This window comes from Aspergillus mulundensis, assembly GCF_003369625.1.
Source record: "Aspergillus mulundensis strain DSM 5745 chromosome Unknown scaffold_15, whole genome shotgun sequence".
NCBI lineage: Eukaryota > Fungi > Ascomycota > Eurotiomycetes > Eurotiales > Aspergillaceae > Aspergillus > Aspergillus mulundensis.
In genome coordinates this window covers 520327-542992 of record NW_020797903.1, presented here as the reverse complement: position 1 = coordinate 542992, position 22666 = coordinate 520327, and the positions used below count along the sequence as shown (strand labels likewise).

The window sequence follows — 22666 nt, the reverse complement described above, 5'->3', positions numbered from 1 at the left end:
GGTCTTTGTGCAATACCTCCACTAGCATCGGTACCTTAGTGTTTGGATCGGGTCAAGCACAGCCAACTATAGTTCCCTGTTAAGGCCTCGCCATATCTCCAAGGTTAATCGGCCTTGCTCCTGAATAGGCAGCATCAACACGAAAGGTTCTAGGTTGGGTATATCAGCATTCCACCCAGGGCTAGCAAAGTAGACAAGAGCCTTAAATACAATGTTGCTATGTCATTATCCGGACTGAATTACTGTTCAAAAAGAAATGAGAAAAGCAACGCCATCTATAATTATATCATAATGTATAGGTCTTTACCATCACGCACCAAAGCAAGACGAACGCAGGCGCAGCTCCCACTGCATACTCCGCCGCTCGGATTGAGCATCAACCACATACTCCCCACCCCCTTCATCCCAGCTCACCCGCAGAGACATCAGCGGTTCATCCAACATACTCAGCGCAAACGGCCACGGTTCAGACCCCTCTTCCCCCAAGGATAAGCACCTACATACATAGACCCCTCCCTTCGTGCCTCCATGCGGCGGCTCCGAAACAACCAGCATCTTCCCATCCTCCGAGACAGAGAGTAGCGGGTCAAACGAATGCGCAGTCGGGAGGTTCCGCGCGTCGAAGCGGTCCAATCTTGTCCCTGGATCCGATCCTCCAGCTTCTGGCTCCGCTGGTTTTGTCTCTTGCGGACTCTTGAGGCCGAGTGACGGCCGCCGCGCTGGGAGGCGCTGCGTTATCTCGATTCTCCCGTCATGGGATACGCGGCCCACGGCGTAGAAGCTGCATCGTGCGCGGCGGAAGAGGGCGAAGAACGTTCTTTCCGTTTGGCACGGGCATATTTTGCCCTTGTCCTCAGGTAATTGATGTGCAGGTGCTGTGTTGACAACGCGCATCCCGCGCAGTGAGGTCCCATCGCCTAAACTGCGCTCAATGGTCCGAGAATCCAGGTATACATTCTGCAGCGCCTTCTCCCAATACGCAAGCTGAGCCTGCTCAATGGACCTCGAGTCACGACCAGAGGTAGACGTAGACATAGATTCCCCCTGACAATCACACCCGCCAAACCCGACATACCGCACAAACGCCCCCCCAGGCCCATCAATCTCAACCCGTAAAAGCCCACCTACACCCTCAAACTCAACCCCCCGAACCGCCTCAAGCCCACTCTCACCAATAACACCAGCCACACTCCCCATCTCGGCCCCATCACGCAGAAAATAAATCTGCACGTTCCGCCCCAACGCAACAGCAAGAACCCCCCCGCACGCCGAAAGCGCAGCCTGCATGCGCGCGAACGGCCGACTGAATGTGGATGCGACGCTGTGGTTATACCCCAGTATCTGGCGCACGGCGTCTGCGTTGGGGAAGATCGCTGAGACGAGTTGGATCTCGTGGCGTCCGGATGTAGGTGTGTTGAATGTAAGTGTCAGCCCGCGCAGGTGGGCGGGGTAGTACCCGTCCTGCGTGCGCAGGGGGATGTTGTTCCGGGGAAATGTTGGGTCTGGGTCTGGGTCTGGGGTGAGGGCTGTGGATGTGAAGGTGATGGTGTGTTGGAGTCCGATGAGATGCGTTGTGCAGATTCGGCGGAATAGAGATTGTAGGGCTGGGAGGGTAGCGGTTTCAATATTGTTGTTGCTTAGTGTCGGTACGGCTTTTAGTTGGCGGCGGAGGAGATGTGTTGATAATGCTGCGGCTCGCCACGATTTACATGTTAACGACGCTGAATGGAACGACTCGATGTCCAAGGACAGGAGAATCTCCTGTAGGAGTTCGGTTGGTAAGGTGTATCCTGCCATCGCAGCACCAGTCAAAGACTCCTGCATTGATGAATTCGAAGTTGGAAGCTTTTGATCAACTTCTGAAAAATCTTACAGATATAACATGCGAACCATGGAATCAGCCCGTGCGGCTGAAGCTGAAACCGCTAACGGCTAACGGCTGACGCTATAAAAAACTCGATATCTGGCGGCCCGGGTCCTCTTCGGTCGGGATGCCGATTGGCCCTTCTTCGGCTAATTCGGCATCTTCGGCGTCCCCGTCATGCCATGGTAGCCATTCTATATAAGATTAGGAGGTGATGGGCACTGATGTGCTGTACTTGCGAGTATGAGCGACAGGAGATCAAGGATTGGACCGGTTGGCGATGTGTTGCAAGATCTATTCACTAATGTTTTCGCAATCGCTTTAGAGCATGGCAATAGCAATCAACGAATTAGGTGGTTTCAGTCAAGTTACAAAGACAAAAGCGGCGTAGAATACCATAGATGACAGTGTAAGCTTGACTTGAATTTGTAAACAAAGGAAAGCTTAGCAGCATCCTTCCCAGAATGACCCCGAATGCTCGAAACAATGTATTCCACAAGGGCGTGATTCCGAGGCTGGAAAGCTCCGAGTGCTCTAAAGGCCGATTAATTGGACATACAGGATATGACCGAGCTGTCAGGAGGGAATTGAAGGCATAATGTATGAGAAACCGTCCTACCACTGGTAATCCGTACTAATCAAGCTCATACTCTTCACCCAAAGCCAAAGACTTGATTTTCTTAGCGAACGTAACGGGACCGAATCTCGCCAAGCTCTCCATTTCGATATCCACAAGTTCTTCTTCGTCTGGTATCAACGGTGTCAGCTCAGCAACCGCAGGAGAGAAAGGGAGGCGGAGAGGGTACCTTTGCCATGGCGCCAGAGTGCATGTTGTCGGCGCATGTGCTCGATGGCGAGTGCGGCGAGCGGGCCTGTCCCAACCAGCTCCGTGTATTCCTGCTCATCCCAATGCAGCGTAAGCGGTGTGTCGTGCTTGCAGAACCCGTAATAATCTGCCAGACACTCCCAGATATCGTCGGTCATGTGGGACGGGATGTGGTGCAGCCACTCGTGCCGCTCGAAGAAGTATTCGTTGGGGAAGTAGTGCAGGATTATCAGCACGTATGTCAGTGTTGGCCAGTGGTTTGGGTCTTCGCTTTCTGATAGGCGCAGGAAGATGTCGACGATGTAGCGAAGCGATAACCCGTAATCAGAATCATCGTGGCACCCGGCTATCGGCTCCTTCTTGGGAAGGTTACCCGGGTTTGCCTGTTCTGGCTCGTGTTGCTGCACCGTAATCGAAGGATGAACTTCATACTTCATGTATCCCGGACGCATGATTGTTACCGGCAAGCCATCCCCTTTGTCCCTGATGGGACAATAATCAATGGAGGTCCCGGCACGACAGGAGATTTCGCCACCATATATACATAGAGCATCGAACACGGCAACCCAGTGCAGAACCAGAGCCAAGAGCGTCCGGCCACCAGATAAGTCGGTAATGGGGTGCGCGACCAAGTCCGAGGCCTCGAGAATCCCAATCTGAAGCTCCGCAGCTCCAGCAAAGGCGGCTCGTGTTTGAGGGGAAAAAGCGTCAGTCCAACGCTTGTCCGTATCGGCGAACTGCCCAAGGAATATGGGGAGCGCTTCCTGTAGGGTCATGCCTGGGTTGCGGCTGCGGATGTCCGCCAAGTTACGGATTCCAAACTCGTCCATTTCGCTGGATACGGCGGTGTAGTCGACTTGGATCTCGTAGTCAACGTCTGAATCGCCGCTTCTGACTAGCCAGCCCAAGGGTGGTAGACGCTTGATGACTGCGCGAGATTTCAAGCGTTAGTCAATGGGTACAAGTGAATGGATACAAGTGAATGAGAAATGGTAGGTACCGGAGAACTGTTCTTCGAAATTGTAGTCCCGCGCGCTTTTTGGTATACCAAAGTTACGGCGAATGCTTCTAATACGAAACGCCCGATTGACGGACTTGAGAATCACGGGCTTGTTATCTTCGTCGTTGAAGACATCGTGAAGGCGTCGAGATGAGGCGGCAAGATTGACAGCATCCTTGGGAACGTCCAGTCGTTGAAAGACCATCACAATAAGCTCAACTGGAAGGCCGCACAGCGAGTCGTTGGCCATCTTGGTGATGGCGGGGTGGTGGTGGTTGTGTTGTGCTGCAGGCGCCTTTTAAGCCAGGCGGGGCACGTGACATTCCCGGTCCAGGAGCACTCTCCCTTCCTCCATTCACCTGGCCAGCGATCTGTGCAGTTCTTGCCTTACACCGGGATAAAGTCATTTTGCACGAAGCCAGAGCGATCCACCACCTAGCCATCAGCCTTAAACTCATCGAAAATTGTCAGAAAGCCATCTATACCTCTGGGCTCTGGAATGTTGTTATATCGTCTGTCTCCTTTATCCAACAGCAAGATTAGAAACTACATTTAGATTCGCAAAGGTGAAACATACCGACGTCTAGCACCCATATATCATGTATCTTGCGGGCGGCTTCCAAAGCCACCGGGCAATGACTGATCTGTTCCGCATAGCTCCGTTCAACCCAGCGATGGCTCATGATGATACCGCCTTTTGTGCAAACATAGAAGTAACGGGTAAGGTCGTTGAGGAGTGGATCCAGCGAGTAGGCTGCCTCCCTTACTGGAGCTAACAGCTGGTCATCAATGTGCAGTGTTTCGCGGGTGGACTTGGGGATCGCAAGTACATGCAAGACAGTCGGCCAGTGCTGTGCATCATGAGAATCCAGCAGCCGAAAGGAAAGTCGGGCCAGGGCAATAACCGTAGTCTGGCTAGACAAATCGGTAATAGTGGTTTGATCTAGGGCTTGCAGGATATCTCTTTGAAGCTTGACTGCACAGACGAGAAGCATTCGACTCCAATGCCCGTCAACCCAGAACAAATCATCCATCTGGTCGAATTGCTGGAGAAATCTATCCAGCACTGCGGGAAATTCAAGGTCTGGAGCGGTATCTTGAATTACAGAAAGATCAAGCATGCTCGAGTGAGCCATTCTGCATCAGGGCTCCAGTCAATGTCAAGAAGCGTGTAGGATCCGCCTCTTCGAAGCCACCAGCTAGACGGTGGCTGTCTGACCAGCACTAGGCCATTTAGCTACCAAAGACATACAGCGGCATGAAGATGTACCTGAGAATGCATCTTCGAGATGATAGTCGGGCTTCCGAGGCACGTTTGCTGCCGATCTCAGGATGTTGATCCTGCTGTGCTGCCCACCGAAAGGGCGTAGATCTGGGGACAGGACGCGGCGAAACGGCAAGCATCGCCGATAGTTAGTATTGAATGGAAGATATTGAGGAGGACTTCATTGGGCAGATGAAGGAGATGCGTTTTGTCAGATGTTGCTGGTGAGTTGTTGATGCTGGAGGAAAGAGAAGAGCGCGTTGCGGGGTAGAGACACGTATTGTGCGTCACGTGTTTGTTTACAGTACACCAGAGTTTCATCATACAATAACAGATACAATAACAGGTGAGAAAACTGCATCTGGTGAAGAAAGTCAGCTTGCGCCGCCCTCCGGAGGAAGTAGTAGGTAGGGAGCTCCCACCGCATGGCAGGCCCTGGGTGGGTTGGACCTTCCACCATTGCCGACAGACCACACATTGTGTACATCAACAGCTGAAACAGTAAGGGTACCAGCCGGTGTTCTATTCATTGAATTCTGGCGATGTCGGGATTTTCCCGGCACTCGATTCAACCGGGAGTAAACAAACTGCTGCTACGGCACGGCCAGGGGCTAAGTCGTCTTACGGCACCGAAGCGGTACCTAGAAAACATCCAGGGGCCATGGTGGCTAGCTGAATGCTGCGACTGCATGTTCCGCCCATGCATATCTGCAGGTCAAGGCACACAGGCGTCGTATAGATGGGCGCGTGACACAGGATACCATATCTCTCCAGGGCTGGAGGAATAGTCAGCTTGGTTAAAAGTAACCATGGGTTCCACAGCTCGGCCTTGGGTCAAGAAATTTGCAAAGGTAGACACTTGTCCTCCTACCCCAGGGTATTTGCTCGAAGCCCAAATTGATTGTGGCCTGGGAGAAACTCTAGCACGAAGAAGATATATAAGTACATTACACCAGGGCTTTTATCCATGGACGCACAGCTACTTTAACAGAACAAGGAGGGATTTGAACATTTCAAACCGGACCGGCAGCGTTGTAGGCGATGGCTGGCTGAGGGCGCGTACCTGGGTCTTCCGAGGTATGCAACAACCCCAGTTATGGCACATTCCTTCGCAGATCATATTTCCGCCAGAACCTTGGGACAGTCGATGGGACCTCTTCTTCAGCCGCTTCATGCAATGTTCCAAGTGGAAAGCAAGGGATATAAATAACGGCTCCCCTCCCGTAAACCATGTGTATATGCTGTACCAAACATCCAATTGAACCACTGCTGAGAAGCTTGATCCGGTACATTGTCTCTGATCTTCATCATGAAGCCGCTTATCTTCTTCATGCTTCTCGCTTCATGCACCGCCCAACTCCCCTTCCCCTGGCCGTTCTGCGCATCAACCACCACCTTCTCGCTCGCGGGAACCTACACCGTCACCTCGACCAGCACTATAACTTCGGTACGCAAGTTGATATCACTTTGAGGATTATTTAACTAACCTTATGCCCCTAGGGCACAAGCACTACAACCGTAACCGCACCGACCAGCGTAAGCTCACATTCCCAGCATTATCTATCCTATCTTCTTTTCAGCTAAAGAAACCAAAATAGGTCTCGATAGCCCAATCCCGCACAACAGTCTACACCCCAACCTCCGTAACCTGCCTCAGCACCGCAACAACACTCACAGCATACCCGTCTTTGGGTTTGGACGGAAGTACGCTCGCCATCCGCGAAGCAAAGCCCCAGATTACCATTCCACCACTTCTGCCGACCGGATGTTCAAGCGTGACGATCATCCAGCCCACGGTGGCCGATGGTCCCTGCACGAGGGTTGAGGGGGACTTTGTTCTTGCGTATGCTATGCTTAACTGACTTGATACATTTGTGACCTATATCTTGCGGCTTGCTAACGGCGGGAATGGCGCAGGACAAGCACAGTCACAACCACGACAAGCGGAGTTCTCACCGAAACAACGACTCCGATCTCGACGCAGACAGTGACAGAGACCTGGGTGCAGCCGACGCCCACGAGCTTCAACGGTGCGTCCAAGTACTGCAAGCCCAGCCCCAGGCCCGGGGCTGTGCTGTGCTGGACCTCTCTGGGCCATTCCCTTCCTTCTCACACCTAAGGTGCCCTACCATAGGGTACACTTCGCTAACAACCCCAGGCCTAAACTACTACCAATACCTCAACGCCTACAACTACAACAGCGCCACAACCGGCCTCGGCGGCGGCGGCTACAGCACATCGCACTGGCTCGGCAACACCTCCTACCTAACCACGGGCCTAACACGCAACATCAACTTCGAGTCACCAAACTGGCCTACGGGCGCCGCGCTCTGCCAACTCCCCGGCCAGTCCGCGGCAACAGACTGCTCGCAATGGACGGTCGTATTCCAGGGGTTCATGTTCGCGCGTGTTCCCGGGCCGTACGTCGTGCATTCGCCGATTGCGTCGGAGACCGCGAAGTGGCAGGACAACGCGGGGTTCTGGTGGGGTGGGAGCAAGGCGTACGCGACGTATACCGATGGGAATGTGGATGGGGCTGCGACGCCGCTGGGCATCGAGGGCGTGGATAATTATGCCGCGTATGAGTTGGTGGCTGGCGAGTTTCTGCCGTTCACGTTTATCTATAGTAATGGGCAGGGGCCTGCGGCGAATCGGGTTGATGTTACGGGCCCCGATGGGGTGGTGTATCCGGAGGACTTGGAACTGTTTGTGCCGCCTTGTGAGGATAGTGCGTTTGTGCCTTAAAGTGATCGGAGAGCGAGCTTGCTCTGAAAGATTGATATGGACTTTAGCAGCGTGTTGAAGGAGGTCAGAGTATACACCCTGGTTGACTAAGTGTACACCCATAAACCCAATTGGGACCAAGTCCTACCATTTTTAACTGACTATCCCGCCCTTATACAAGGATTCCCGCAGATTTGAATCTATTTTGAGCCGTAACCTACCTAACCTTAAGTGCCTTATCTGTGGCCATGGATGACATTTCCATAGCCCTGTTTCATTATCGCCATTGACTAGGGCGTGTATAATTCCGGATTTCCATCCTAGTAAAGATCGGAGCAATTATTGATAGTGTTTAGTCGTGCTACCAAGGCAAGAATGTCAGTTGGACGGAAAAGCCCGAGTGCTTCCATTTGTGCAGTACGAGGCAATTAGGCTGGGGTAAGGAATGGCGTCGATTAATTCCTCTAGCCCGTACCAGAGTGTCTTGTGCCTCTACGCCCGCATCCATGAGTTTCTTATTTATTTATCACCCTAACTCCCGGCTATAAAGTTAAGTCTCGCTCGGCCTTTATATTAAATCTTAACTTTCCAATCACATCCATATATGTCCTTCACCCGCTCACCGCACACGAACCAGTAGACCACAATGATGCCAGACCTTGCTTGGGCTTCCAGGGGGCATTGGGAACGGAACACGGAGGCATAAGGGATAAGCGCGATACAAAGGATCTTGCAAGGCGGAGGGGTCTTGTGGGTGTTAGGGCGCAGGTAAATCAGGTGCTGTTAAGTAAGCAGGCTGAGAGTGTGAAGGATTTTAGGGGGCCGGGGAGTAAGAGCCGACTGATATGGCCTGGGTACCTTGTAGGACTTGGTAGGTCTTTGTTTAAGGCCGTGGCATGAACCTTTTACCAAGATGGAATATAAACACGGACTGGCCTGTTTAGAGCAAGAACATTACTAGTATACAGCAGTATCCAGATTCTATTTATTCTTTTAAGCCCAGTACATCGAGGATATGAGATAAATTGAATTGAATACAATTATACCTACACTATGGTAAAGTGCAACATGCTGCATCCATCTAACTTTAAAGGAGTGCGCATTCCAATTATCTATTATAAAAGATTTTAACACTAAAAGTACCTAGGCATGGTAAGTCTATAGTGGTTTCTCACGGAGAGCGCTGCTTGCGGAGCCGCCTATCTAATAAAAAGCACAGATTGCTGCCTTAAGACATAAAGAATAGATCCTGCGCGGTAGCACGTTACCAATAAACTAAAAACTGTGATTACATATATTGGATAGACGGACTTGACTGCGGGATGCTGAACGGCTCCGCGGCCAGGCCAACTAGGTGTCATAGCCATACAGAAAAAAAGAACAAAAACTGGCAGGCATTCCCCCGAAGCCTAAGCATCAGCAAACCATCGCAGCGATGGGAAGTAAATCAATGTACCTGTATATGAGGCATTAAAACGCATCCCGCACAACAAACTTCACCTGAGCTATTCCTTCTCGCACAAAAGTCGGCTCTCCAATGTTTCTTGTATCATTAGTAGGCGCTGACGGATGGCAACGACCGGATACAGCTGGAGATGAGACAGCTGGAGATTGTGTTTGATTTCGGATTTGGAAGGCCCCGGGGCCAGATCTTCATACCTCTCGTTCGACAACCTCCTAACGAGAACAACCATCCACTGTCCAAATTCCATATCAGTTGTCTAGGACGCTCTTCGTGTGAGGACGTCGATCTCCGCTATTCGTCGTTTAGTTGTTATAGTACCTCGAACTGAAGTGCCACTGCACAAGGCGGCGAATGTGCAATCGGGGTTTACCTGGACTTTACGGTGATAGAGTCCCGAGGTCCCAAACGAGTCCGGCGAGATTCGGAAACGGGCACTGGTGCTGAAACTGTAGTTGTCGCGGTTTCCCAACGGTCCGTACCCCGGGCTTTGAAGATAAGTAATCCGGGGTTTGCTGCATCAGATCATGCACGGCAGCCCTCAACGCCGTGTAACGCCGCTTGCAGACGACAATAGTAAGTTCTGGCAGTATGGAACTTGAACTGTCCTGTGGTGTGAGACGGAAACTTCCACTCCGCTCTGCCGGGCTCCGAAAAGCAGATCCCGGCTGACGAGCTCAGGAATCAACGGTTGACAATCAACTGGTGCAGCGGAGCGGCCCGGAAGTCTATGGTACGATTAGGCCCCCAGGTAAGCCTGTCAGGCCCGCAGCAATCCCTGCTAAGGCTGTGGCTGCCGCTGAAGAATCGGGGTTTGTGCCGACCCACTGTATCATACCAAAGCCCTGATCTCCATTCCAAATCCCGGGGTAGACACCACGCCATACCCAGACCCCGATGCAGAGGCCGAGCAGTAGTAGTAGTAGTAGTGATATTTAACGCCCCGGGGATCGTTAGGCGTACGCCTATTATTCTGGACCTCCCTTGGGGTATGGGGGCGTGCCGCCGCAGGGTAAGTAGCCTAACTAAATAGTCTATATATAAAAAGGTTTTTTATTTTAAAGGGCAACTCTTGCTAAAGCTTATAAACTAGCACCTATTTTTTATATACTATTCCTATATATAGCTATTAGCAGGTATTATTTATTACGCGTTTAGGGTTTTAGTTACAAAAGGTCTTAGGGGCCTGCCCTATTATAAAAAAAATATGTTAGCCGGAGCTAGTTATATTAAAAAAAGGTGTTTAAAATAAAATAAAAAAAAAAAAAAAAGCGTAGTAAAACAAGAAAAAAAACTATTTAATATTAAGCTAGGTAATTTTAGTGGTGCCAGGGCGCGGGGTGCCCTAGCGGGGATAAATAAACTTATAAAAGTTTATAATTTTAAGTAAAAATATAAAGCCTTTAGGCTTTAGTTTATAAAGGTACTTTAGGGCCTTAGCCTTAATTATTAATAGTATTATAAAACACTAGGGCTATTATAAAAAGCACTATTTAAAATAATAGTAAAAAACTAGGTATTTAGGGCTCTTGCTTATCCCGCAGGAGTAAATAAGCCTAGTATTTTTATATTAAAAGCACTTGTGGTATTACTTAAAGTCCCTATATAAAAACCTAAGCGCGAGCTAATAATACAGGACTAGTTATTTTAGCACTAGCTTTAGTAATAGCTTAACCTAATAAGGCTTTGCCTTAGTAATAAGCCATTGCCTGTACTAGGTAAATAGTTTTATAAACATGCCTTTTTATTATTTAGTTTAGGCTATATAGCGCATCTACTTATATAGGCTATATACTTTATTTATAGTAGGCTAAGCCTTTAAAAAATTAGTATTTAAAAGTTATGCCTTTACAAAGGCTGCCTTGTTAGCTAGTTTATTTACTAACTTATTTTTTTTAATATTTATATAGCCGGGGGACTATTATAAACAAACTATATATTAGTTTATAAGCTAGTATAGTGCTTAAAAGGCCTAGTTTAAAAATAATAAAGGCTGCCCGCGCGCGCACTAAATTACTAAGGTATTATTAATATAAAGCTAGTAGCATGGTGCTTTAAAAAGCTTTTTAATTACTATTTTTAGTTTTTAAAGCATGCTAATAGTTTTAGTATTATATATATAAAATTAAATATTAATTATTAATAGTTCCTGTGCCTAAAGGTGTTATCCATGGTATATTATAAAGCTATAGCTTATATAATAAATTTTTTAGTATATTTATTTAAAACTATTGCTAAAAATTATTATTTTTATTATTAGTAGTGCCTATTATTATTACTTAAACTTTTTCACAGCTAGCTTCTTAGCCTTATTACTAGTGGGATTTTTTAGGTATCCCTAGAAGTAGTAAAAGTAGGCTAAAATTAGCCTAGGAGTTTTTAGGAAAAGCACTTCTACTATTTATATTTTTATTTTAAGTTTTTAGCATAAGCTAGCGCCTTAACCACGCAAGATCTTAGGTAATATTACTTATATTACTAGTGGGTTTTAGTTATTAACTAGCCTTAGCCTTAAGGTAAAATATAATCATGCTTTTTTTAATATTACTATTATAAAGAAAAGCCTAGTATCCCTAAAAAAAATTATTATAAGTATTATTTAAAAAACTAAAAGTATACCGCGAGCGGCCAGTGCTAGGGTTTTTTTAATTACTTTAATATACTAGCCTAGTTAAGTGTTAACTTTTAGATCTTGTGCATGTTTTTTAAGTTTAGTTTTACTATTATACCATGCCTTTATATTATATAATAAGCTAGAAATAATATAAGTAATAATTATTTTATAAAGTAAGTTTACAGGCGGGCCATGTACTATATATACTAAATTATAAATATATTAAGCTACCACGCGGGCTTTAGCTACTTATTTAATAATATATTAATATTAAAAAAGTTATTTATTAAAAAAAATACCTAGCTAGTATAGCACAGGCTATTTTTAGCCTAGCACTATGGTAATAAAAGTAATTATTAGCTAGTTATTAATTACTAGCAAGAGTAACTTATTATGCTATTTTTAGATAATATATAATATTTCTAGCTTTTTAAATATAAAAGCTACCTTATTTTAATCCCCCTAGGCTAGCATGCTATAAATATTTTTTATTAAAAGCTTATAATTTATATAAAGGGAGTTACTTGCGCGGCTAAGGTAAAAGTTATTTATATAATTAAAATATAAAATTAGGTTTACTAGTAGTAGCTTAATAATATATAATAAAAATAATATTAAAAAAAGGGGCAAGCCTTGCGGTGTATTATAGTATACTAGGTATATTATTATTATAGTAAATTTTAGGCGTACTTTTATACTTTATTTATTAAAAAAACTTATAATTAAGGTTAAAAGCGCGCGAGGCTAGCCTTGCTTTATTATTTATTAAAGTAGGTATTATAATAAAATAGTATTAAAGGTACCTAAAATATTTATAATAATTATAGTAACCTTTTAGTTTTATAAAAATACTATTTTTATATTATAGGTAAAAAAGGCTATTAAGTTTATAACTAAGCGCTTGGGTAAAACATTATATTATTATAGGTTTAGTACCCCTTATACTAGCGTAGTAAAAGTAATATAATATATTATAATTTATTTAAGTCCCTTTTTTAATATTAAGAGTAGCGTTATAGGGCGCCAGGATTAAGGTAAAAACTTATTTTTTTTACTACTTTTTAAAAGTATTACTACCTCCGCGAGCTTTTATAATAAAAAAAAGTATTTTAATTATAAGTATTAGTTATATAGCCCGTGTATGGCCTGCCTAATATATTTTTAGTAAGCTTTTAAAATATAAATTATTACCTAGTCCGCCCTGGGAGAGGTGCTGCTTATATTAATAATATTTTTTTTAACCTTTTTTAATAAAATTTTTTTTAGCTAGTAAAAATACTTATTACCCTGCTAGTATTCCAGCGCTAGGGGATTAAAGTTTAAGTTATTATTTATACTAAAATACTTTAGTATTATCTTTTGTAAAATATTAGTTTTTTCCCGCGTGTTTTTAATTACTTTATTATTTATTAATAATAGGGGAGCCTTAAGCCTAGGCTCTAGCTTATACCATGTTATTATTTAATATAATTTTTAGTTATTTTTAATATTATTAATTATTTTAGTTTAATACACATACTTAGTCCTGTAAACTATAGCTAAAAACTACTTTTTTTATTTTAAGGTAAGGTTTACCACCCAGGCTTAGTAATTCTTTATATATTTAATTAATTACTAAGGGGCGCTATAACTCCCTAGGTTAGGGTATTTATTAATTACTTGTATAGCTTTTATAATAATATTATTAAGGGATTTAGTATATTAATTTAATATTTTTATATTTTTAAGTTCCCTAGGTTAAAAAAAAAATATTATTTTATTTTTTACTAGCCTAGCCAGGCGCTTAAGCTTATAGTTTAGTATATTATAATAATATTATTTTAGTGTTTTTTTCCCGCGCCCTAGTATTATAGTAATTAAAGTTTAGTAATTAAAGCTATTATATAGCTTGGGCATTACTAGCATGCGGGTAAAAAAAATATTTAAAAAGGTTAGGTTAAAAATATAGCTAGCTTTGTATATAGTTATACCTAGCTTATTAATATAATTAATATTATTATTACTAGCCTACCTAGTAATCTTGCTATTATAATATAGGTTATTTACCCCGGGCTTAAAGGTATTATAAGTAATATTAAAATCCCTATTAATTATATAGTTTAGGGTAGGGATTAATATAACTAGGTAGTTTATTATTTTATAGGTAGTTAGTTTTTAGTATATATTTAAAACCTTAATATTATTTATTATAAGCTATAGCATGTCCTAGCTTTATATTAGGTAATATTATTTAATATATAGCATTCCCCTTTTATAAATATAGGTAAGTATTTTAAGGTGCTTTTTTAGCTAGTTCTTGCGGTTATTTTAGGTATTTACTAGCATGTAATACTTATATATTAGGTAATTTTAAGTTTTTATGCCTGCGGTGGTCCAGGGTTTTTAAATATAAGTAATATTATAGCCTTATTTATAGGCTAGTTATAAGATTATAATATAGCTAGGTATAAATTTACTTATATTAATTTAGTAAATAGTAAAATCCTATTATTACTAGGTGTTATTTTAGTAGTAATTACCACGGTTTTTTTTTAGTACTTTATTATTAAAGCTTAAAGGGGGATTTAGCGTTAACTTTTATTACTTAAGGTAAAAAAGGCATGCCTGTGCTGGCTAGGGCGGGCAAGATTAATTTAATAAAAAGTTATTTAAGGTTTTAATTACTAGTAAAGGTATTAAACCACAAGGTGCAGTAGTTAGTAATTATTATAAAGCCCTGCTTGTTTACCTTTAGCTTTTTTATAGCATGCTTTTAAGGGTTTTTTTAGGGTAAAAATTACTTAGTTTTAGCCTAAAGCTAGGTATTAGTATTAGCCTGGGCATGCATGTTTTAGTACTAATAAGTATTATAATAACGCACGCTATTAAGCTTTTTTTTAAATAAGTAAACTAGTTTCCTATTTTTACACCTAGGGGCCGCCGGGTAATTATTATATTTTATTAGCCAGGGGCCTAGGTAGTTCGCGCAGCGCGCAAGATTTTTATAATTTAGATTAATAGGACCTAGGTGGTCCGCGGTTATTATGCTACACTATGCGCAGCGCACTGTGCGGTTGCATCGCGCCGGGTGGCAGTATCCCTGGCAGCCAGGGTTGTGCCGGGAAACCGGCTGGCGTTAGAGGCCGAGCAGTGGGCCTACTGGAGGTACATCTAACGTGATACAGATCAGGCAGGGAGGAGAGTATAAAGAGCTGGAGGCAGGATGGTCTTCTACTTCTACTTTCGGTCCTCACCATCTCTCATCAGCCCGATTCTCACTTCCCTACCGCTCTCAAGTACCAAGTGGGAACTATCCCGACCATTCACCATGCCCCCCGTCCTCAAGAAGTACAAGGCCGCCGCCGTCAACGCCGAACCGGGCTGGTTCGACCTCGAGGAATCCGTCCGCCGCACCATCCACTGGATCAACGAGGCCGGCGCGAACGGCTGCAAATTCATCGCCTTCCCAGAACTCTGTCCGTCTCCTCCCCCCCAAAGCCCCCACCTTCTAACAGACCAGGGATCCCGGGCTACCCCTACTGGATGTGGAAAGTCAACTATCAGGAATCCCTGCCCCTCCTAAAAAAATACCGCGAGAACTCCCTCCCCTCCAACAGCCCGCAAATGACACGCATCCGAACCGCCGCCCGGTCCAACAAAATCTTCGTGAGCCTGGGCTACTCCGAACTCGACCTGGCCAGCCTGTACACCACACAAATCCTGATCTCGCCGACCGGCGAAATCCTCAACCACCGGCGCAAGATCCGCGCAACGCACGTCGAGCGCCTGGTCTTCGGCGACGGGACCGGCGACACCACGGCGTCCGTCGTGCAGACGGAGATCGGACGCCTGGGGCACCTCAATTGCTGGGAGAACATGAACCCGTTCATGAAGAGCTATGCGGCGGCTCTGGGCGAGCAGGTGCATGTTGCGGCGTGGCCGCTGTATCCGGGAAAGGAGACGCTGGTGTATCCGGATCCGTATACGAATGTTGCGGAGGCGAATTGTGATGTATGCCCACTTCCCCACCTGCACCTGCACCTAGGGTTCTCTGTCTACCAAGGCAGGGACGTGGATAATTGCTAATTAGTGTGGCTGTGGTAGCTGGTAACACCCGCGTACGCCATCGAAACAGGCACGTACACGCTTGCGCCCTGGCAGACCATCACGGAGGCGGGGATCAAGCTGAACACGCCGCCGGGGAAGGCGCTCGAGGATCCCAACATCTACAACGGGCACGGGCGGATCTTCGCGCCGGACGGGCAGGACCTGGTCGCGCATCCGGATAAGGATTTCCAGGGGCTGCTTTATGTTGATGTACGTCTTGCTTCCTTCACCTTCTACCCACTCCGTCGGCGTCTCTCAATGGGATTGGGATGGGCCGCGTGGACGGAAATGCTAATCATGGATCCCTAATTGTCTGGACGCAGATCGACCTCGATGAGATCCACCTCACCAAGAGTCTAGCTGACTTTGTAAGCGCCCGGCCCCTCTCTTCCTTTCATCCAGTCCGCAGAAGCAGAAGCAAGCTAATGGTGTTGGGGTGCAGGGCGGCCACTACATGCGCCCCGACCTAATCCGCCTCCTGGTTGATGGCAACCGCAAGGACCTTGTTGTTGAGGAGGACCGCGTGAATGGGGGGATCAAGTATACGAGCACCATGGACCGGGTTGGGCTGTCGAAGGCTTTGGATGCGCTGGAGGCGAAGCCCGCTGAGCAGGAGGAGTAAGCTGAGGTCGGCTTTTACCGTCCAATACCTCGGATGGATGAGGGGGTGGTGCATGTAGGATCTATTCCAAGTTTACCTAGGATAATCTCAACTCTTTATCTCGATTTGCCTCGCTGGGTTTTGGTCCTTTGCTTACGTTTGCTCTTACTTTTTGCTGCCTTTTTACCGCCTGGATTTGAATACTGTCTTATTGTTGTTGCATTTCTTGGATACTTTCTTGATGATACATATGAGGAATACCATCCATGTGCTTTCTCCGACAGGTGAATCAGGTGGAGCCAACTACAACAGATACTTCCACTCCTCGCCCACAGGCGCCAACCCAACCAGCCAATTCGGCGGCGTGCTGTGCACAGTGTAGTTGGCGTTGAAGCCGTGCATGACCTTCTCGCTCCCGCAGTGACTCCGTCCTTCTCCTCCCTCCTTGCCTCTGCTATCCCTCATATCCTGAGCATGGCCATCAAACCCAGGCCTAATCCAGCCATTGGCCCACTGCATCCACAAGCCCTGCATACTGCTTTCTCCGACGTAATGGCTCTGACTTCCGTTCATACCCGGGGCTGCCATGTCCTCTCCAGCATCAGCACGATCAGTAACCCGCTCCTTAACCCACCGCATCCACAGTGCCCTACTCGCCTGGATGACCGGGAAATGGCCCATCCCTTCATACGTAACCAGCTCAAGACTCTGATTGCGGTTCTCAGACACCTTACAAGTCGTTTGAACAGCGTCACGAAGCATACCAACCGGAACTACATCCTCCTCGCCAGCGATCACAAGCAACGGACCCTCGATCCTCTTCCCGCCTACGGATACAGCCTTCGCCCATTTCTTCACAACGCGGTTTCGAGTCCAGTGCTTCTTGGTTTTGGGCTCCGAGAACGAGAATGCGAGGCTGTCGGTCGCCATGCACCCCTGCAGCGGCTTGAGGATGTGATGCCACCGGTCGTACGAGATCTCGCTCATGCCGGAATAGTTGTACTCGGGGTAGACGGCTGTGATACCTGCTATAACGCGTGGCTGGATGTTCAGGCCGCCCTGAACCCAAGGCGGGAGCTGAAACTGCGTCAAAGAAGAATCGTGCAAGTGCTTGTCAACGGCTCTCTGCGCGCGCCGAACCCACTCAATCACGTCCGTCGGAGGGGAAATCGCAATCGAGCCTCGATACCCAGGGACGGGACGCTCCACCATCCTCTCAGCAAACGCCCAGGATACATGTCCACCTTGCGAATGACCCATCGTGACAAAAGGTCCATCTCGCTGCAGGACATCAGGGAACGCCGTCCTCGCCGCTTCAATCGCATACGCGACATCATCCGCCCCAGCCGGCCCAGCAAGCCACGCATGGTCCTGCCCGTCAGGAAGTGTAACGCCGAGCCCAGCGTAGTCCGTCGCGATTACGGCAAACCCCTCCAGTGCAAGCGCGTACACCATCATAAAGTTGTACTGCAGGGAGCGATAATTGCTCGGCGCGCATGGGGCAAAAAGGCCCGAGGATCCGTGCGCCCACGCAACGATTGGAAAGCCCATTCCAGCACTCGACGCTGCATCGTCCGGCCTGTTGAGGTCATCGTAGTCAAACGGCACATACGGCCACAGCACGAACGCCGAAACAGGCACGATGGTCCCATTCAGCGACCGCGACGCATACATAATCCGCGACATCGTCAATCCACTTGGGATAGTATACTTCGCCACCTCCGTATGGGCTTCCACCTTGAGCACCGTCCCCGGTCGTGCCGAATCGAACGTCCCGTGTACCGGTACAGCGTAAAACGCATCCAGCGGCTCATGCGCATGGTTCTCCCGCTCATACAGCACCCCCCCAACCACGCGCCGCTGACACGCTCGATCACAGGTTGTGCTCCTGTCCAGCTCGTCGCGCAGGCTCGGCGGGATGTGGATGTCCGTCGCGGAATTGAGCAGGAGCATGCCCAGTAGGAAGACGGGCAGGCTGTCGCGACTGCCGCCGATGGCGTAGCTGATGATCAAGAGGACGATTATGTCGGCTAGAGGCATGGTGAGCGTGGCTGTGAAGTGCAGGGATGGATATGGATGGAGCCTGCAGGTGCAAGCTCGATGGCGTTTCCTTGGTGTATACTAGGGTTCGCGGAAGGAGCGATCGCATCGGTGGCTAGACCGGTCCACCTGCAGGCTCCACAGCGTGTTCGGGAGAGTTCCGAATACGCTTACGCTTACGCTTACGCTTACGCTTACGCTTACGTTTACGTTTACCTACGCTTGGTAGGGCTTGGCATGGGCACGGATGCCTGTACACGGATACGATCATGGAGTCATGTCGAGATCCTGCCCCAGGGTGGAGGTGGAGGGTTGGGTGTGCATCCAGCCCTATCCACGCATGGATACGATGTACTCCGTACAGCCTCGAAGAAAGCAGAAGTGGCATTTGAAATGAGGACTGCGCCTCACCTGCCGCTATCGACCGGGTATATATTGTGCTGTCGATAGCAGCGAGGTATACTGGTATACCATATCCAAACACTCAGACCAATCGAATACAACACTGCCACCTCTCCAACCAACTGATTCTACTTCTCGATCAAAACCATTGGAAACATGGCCTCCCTCCTCCTCATCGGCGCGATCCTCATCGCCGTGAAATGCGTCGACGAGCACGAGAAGAAGAAGCTGGCACACCAAGAAATCGACTCCATGTCCGCTGGAACAGCCCTAGATGCCGAGACCGCTACCTCCAGCGGAGACGAAACGCCGCGGAAGAAGAGCGTCCTTAGTCGGACGTACTGGCACGGGCGGAGACGGTCTAGGTCTCGGGGGGCTCAGAGACAGGCGGAGGCGGAGAGGATAGGCTTAGGGCCGGGGGTTGAGGCGCCGCCGCCTTATGAGCGGAGTGCTGCGTTGCCGGGGGTATGTTAGCTTTTGCCATTAATTACACTTGTGGAGGACTAATGATGGGTATAGTATCGCGAGCTGGAGAAGGTGGATTATCAGTGATGAATAGAATGGGTGGATTTGTCTGCCACAGAATGTATTAGCATGGAAGGGCGTTTCGGCTGATGATATTCCATCTGATAGAGATTCTTTTCTCTTCTCATGTTTGCTTTTCTCGCTGTCTGTGATACCTGCGTTGTTGTCATGGCGAGGGTTGTGGCTCTCGTCAGCCACATTCCTGCGTGCCATCAGCCACCAATCAATATAAATTCCCATTCCCCTCCTCAATCCTTCTTCCCCGCAACACTTCCGCGCATATCCAAACTAAGACCAGCAAAATGGTCTCCCTATCCACCGTGCACGCCCACAACGCCTCCCTCAAATCTCTGGGCCCGGGCCTCGTCGCCGTATTCGGTACCTACCCACCCCCATCCTCCTCCCTCCCAGATAAACACCCACTAACAGCCCCAATACTAAACAGTCGGCGGAACATCCGGCATCTCCCTCTCCACAGCCCTCGCTCTAGCGCGACACACCGTCTCCCCAAAAATCTACCTCATCGGCCGCAGCGCACCCGCCGCACAGTCCGCAATCAACACAATAAAGACCCTGAATCCATCAGCGACCACAACATTCCTGCAATCCGACATCTCGCTCCTCAGAAACGTCGACAGTGTCTGCGAAAAAATCACGAAAAACGAGAAACATGTCAACATCCTCTTCATGACGCCCGGCCACATGACGCTCAGGGGGCGCGACGAGAGCGCCGAAGGGCTCGACAAGAAACTCGTCCTGCACTACTATGCGCGCATGCGCTTTGTGCAGAATCTCCAGGCCCTTCTTACATCTGCCTCTGCCTCTGCCGCAGCCACAAACTCTTCAGCTGGAGGGGAGGAGCGTCCCAAGCCCAACCTCTCGCGCGTGATCTCCGTCCTCGACCCGGCCGTCGCAGTGCGCGGGTCCCTGTTTGGGCTCGGCTCCGCGATCCTGGACTACGACGACCTCAGTCTGAAGCGCGGATTCAGCGTGGCGAAATGCGGGCACCACGCGTCGCTGATGAATAACTTTTTCCTGGAGGCGATGGCGCAGGTTCATACTGGGACGTCGTTTATCCACGCGTATCCCAGCGGCGTTGATACGGGGATCTTGCGCAATATCCCGGGGGGAAAGGTGTCGAGGGGATTGGTGAGGGTGGTGTTGAGGCCGTTTATGGTGCCGCTTGACGAGAGCGGGGAGAGGTTTTTGTTTGCGGCGACTAATACGAGGTATCCTGCTGCTGCTGCCTCTGGTGGATCTGATGGGGAGGTGGCGGTTGGGAGTGATGGGAGGGCAGGGAGTGGGTGTTACTGGGTTAGTTGGGATGGGGAGGTGTTTCCTCAGTATGGGAGTATTGGCAGGAAGAGAGAGGAGGGCGCGGTGGACAGGGTTGTTGGGCATACACAGGAGGTGTTTCGGAGGGTTTGTGAGGAGGACTTGACGTATCCTTGATGGACATATATGAGCAGTGGTTGGACTGGTGATTGATTAGTTAGGGCTCAGGGATGGGTTGTAGCCAAGCTTCGATTAACGCATAACGGGGAGTCTACGCCGTCAGTTTCTCCAAGTCACTGTTGTATGAACCGACTACCTAGTAAATTGCAATATAGTTGCATTCTTGGCCATTAAACTCGGGCCCACGGAGCCCCGGGACCCGGCAACCTTGAATCACAACTTAGCGATGTTGCGCCCGGTGACAAAATCTCCAACGTGGCTCACCGGGCGCAGCTGCAGCAAGGGCCCGCATCCTCAGCCTCACCGAGTCAGAGTTGACATCACGAGTACTTGTAGTATCCGGGATGATCTAGATTTAGGCTTCTCATGCGGAGAAAGTCGGTGAACCATATGTGGCTGTCACGATTTGGAATAAGATCGGCCGAGTCTAGCCCTAACTCACCACATCTGCCGGTGATTGGACCAGCAAGTGCCTAAAGATGCCTAGTCTACCTACTCTGTGAGGATTTCAAATCAACGCTTGGCAGCGCGGCTGAGCACAGGGCTGAGTCCACTCTCCACTTCTTTAAATCCTGCGTCCGCCGTGATGACTTCGGTTTTCACTACCACTATCAACAAGATGAGCATGCTGACCCTAGAAGCACAATCCAAGTTCCGCCCGCGCCGCCGCCATCGCAAGTCGAGGAATGGCTGTGCCGAGTGTAAGCGGAGGAGGATCAAGGTGAGTCCCAATTACCATAGTATCAGCGGAGTACTGACAACGTAGTGCGATGAAATCAAACCCTCCTGCTCGCGATGCATCCTGACGATGCAGAAATGCATCTACGCCTCGACTTCCCCAACACAGCCAGCGACCACCGACCAGGGCAGCCAGCTGTCACTCTCCCTACCAACCCCCAGTCCTCGCAGCGGATCACCATCCCCACCCTTCGAGGTCTCGCAGCTCTCCCTATCCCCAGCCCATCCACATCCAGACCTCGACACCTCCGACACAGCCCTCTACCACCACTACCTGCACCACACAAGCCGCACCCTCACCGACAACCGCCGCGACCACCACGCAATCCAGATCTGCCTGCCGACCCTGGCCCTCCGCAGCAGAACCGTCTACCACTCCATCCTTGCTCTCTCTGCAGCATGCATGTGCTGCGATCTGATCTACAAGGACCCCGCGCCTGACGTCGCGACCGTCATCGACATCCTCATGACCGGATACAGACACTACAACCTCGCCAGCGAGCGCCTGCGCGAGTTGATATCCCGACCAAGCGCTGCAAATGCAGAGCCATTACTCGCTGCGCCACCCCTCCTCGTGCCCTTCGTCACGTCCAGCCAGCAGGTAAACCACTGGATCTCGAATCGCACGAGCGAGCCGTTCCACGGACAGAAGCGGCTCAACTCGACGCCGAGAGATGTCATCGTTATATCGCGCGGTATAAGCGCTACCATCCGCGCCCTCTCCAGTCACAGTCACAGTCCAGCTTCAAGCCCAAGTGCATGTGCATGTGCATGTGGCTATCCACAACTCCCAACCCCGACCCCAGACCCCCTGGACTCAATGGACGACTACGCGGACCCCATCCCTTCCTCTCCCACACTGGCATTACCCCCCTCCCACACCCACCCAATGTACCACCTCATCAAATCCACCAGCAGCGCAGCATTCACAAAGCTCCACCACCGCATCACCTCAGCCGCCTTCTACACACCCCCCAGTCCAGCCCTAACAGCCTGCACCGAAGCCTTCGACGTCCTCTCCACATTGCGGAATGGCATCTTCCCCCCAAACCCACTGACCCCCCC

The 22666-nt window shown here is 48.6% G+C and overlaps 9 protein-coding genes across 9 annotated transcripts in view; 5 read left to right on the top strand and 4 right to left on the bottom strand.

The window, feature by feature from the left end:
- Positions 1 to 309: 309 nt before the first annotated feature.
- On the bottom strand, positions 310 to 1824 carry DSM5745_10490 (F-box protein; the record flags this gene model as incomplete). The annotated part of the gene is made up of 1 exon (XM_026752506.1): positions 310 to 1824. The coding sequence occupies one exon, from the start codon at positions 1822 to 1824 to the stop codon at positions 310 to 312; it is 1515 nt and encodes a 504-aa protein (XP_026598949.1).
- Positions 1825 to 2498: 674 nt separating this feature from the next.
- DSM5745_10489 (F-box protein) lies at positions 2499 to 3940 on the bottom strand (the record flags this gene model as incomplete). Its single annotated transcript, XM_026752505.1, has 3 exons — positions 2499 to 2611; positions 2671 to 3618; positions 3691 to 3940. The coding sequence occupies 3 exons, from the start codon at positions 3938 to 3940 to the stop codon at positions 2499 to 2501; spliced, it is 1311 nt and encodes a 436-aa protein (XP_026598948.1).
- A 137-nt stretch (positions 3941 to 4077) lies between these two features.
- On the bottom strand, positions 4078 to 4826 carry DSM5745_10488 (uncharacterized protein; the record flags this gene model as incomplete). Its single annotated transcript, XM_026752504.1, has 3 exons — positions 4078 to 4125; positions 4176 to 4204; positions 4268 to 4826. 3 exons carry the CDS (start codon positions 4824 to 4826, stop codon positions 4078 to 4080), a joined length of 636 nt encoding a protein of 211 aa, XP_026598947.1.
- A 1437-nt stretch (positions 4827 to 6263) lies between these two features.
- Positions 6264 to 7699, top strand: DSM5745_10487 (uncharacterized protein; the record flags this gene model as incomplete). The annotated part of the gene is made up of 5 exons (XM_026752503.1): positions 6264 to 6401; positions 6455 to 6490; positions 6553 to 6797; positions 6872 to 6984; positions 7113 to 7699. 5 exons carry the CDS (start codon positions 6264 to 6266, stop codon positions 7697 to 7699), a joined length of 1119 nt encoding a protein of 372 aa, XP_026598946.1.
- Positions 7700 to 15061: 7362 nt separating this feature from the next.
- DSM5745_10486 (carbon-nitrogen hydrolase family protein) lies at positions 15062 to 16462 on the top strand (the record flags this gene model as incomplete). Its single annotated transcript, XM_026752502.1, has 5 exons — positions 15062 to 15209; positions 15254 to 15744; positions 15838 to 16050; positions 16164 to 16208; positions 16283 to 16462. 5 exons carry the CDS (start codon positions 15062 to 15064, stop codon positions 16460 to 16462), a joined length of 1077 nt encoding a protein of 358 aa, XP_026598945.1.
- Positions 16463 to 16744: 282 nt separating this feature from the next.
- Positions 16745 to 18481, bottom strand: DSM5745_10485 (uncharacterized protein; the record flags this gene model as incomplete). Its single annotated transcript, XM_026752501.1, has 1 exon — positions 16745 to 18481. One exon carries the CDS (start codon positions 18479 to 18481, stop codon positions 16745 to 16747), a length of 1737 nt encoding a protein of 578 aa, XP_026598944.1.
- Positions 18482 to 19039: 558 nt separating this feature from the next.
- Positions 19040 to 19435, top strand: DSM5745_10484 (uncharacterized protein; the record flags this gene model as incomplete). The annotated part of the gene is made up of 2 exons (XM_026752500.1): positions 19040 to 19348; positions 19403 to 19435. 2 exons carry the CDS (start codon positions 19040 to 19042, stop codon positions 19433 to 19435), a joined length of 342 nt encoding a protein of 113 aa, XP_026598943.1.
- A 275-nt stretch (positions 19436 to 19710) lies between these two features.
- DSM5745_10483 (uncharacterized protein) lies at positions 19711 to 20860 on the top strand (the record flags this gene model as incomplete). The annotated part of the gene is made up of 2 exons (XM_026752499.1): positions 19711 to 19786; positions 19854 to 20860. 2 exons carry the CDS (start codon positions 19711 to 19713, stop codon positions 20858 to 20860), a joined length of 1083 nt encoding a protein of 360 aa, XP_026598942.1.
- A 589-nt stretch (positions 20861 to 21449) lies between these two features.
- Positions 21450 to 22666, top strand: part of DSM5745_10482 (Zn(II)2Cys6 transcription factor domain-containing protein) — a gene marked incomplete at both ends in the record, with an annotated part of 1776 nt that continues 559 nt past the window's right edge. The window contains 2 exons of the mRNA XM_026752498.1: positions 21450 to 21584; positions 21630 to 22578. Of these exons, the coding sequence (XP_026598941.1) occupies positions 21450 to 21584; positions 21630 to 22578 (1084 nt within the window). The remainder of the gene's footprint in view (positions 21585 to 21629; positions 22579 to 22666) is intronic.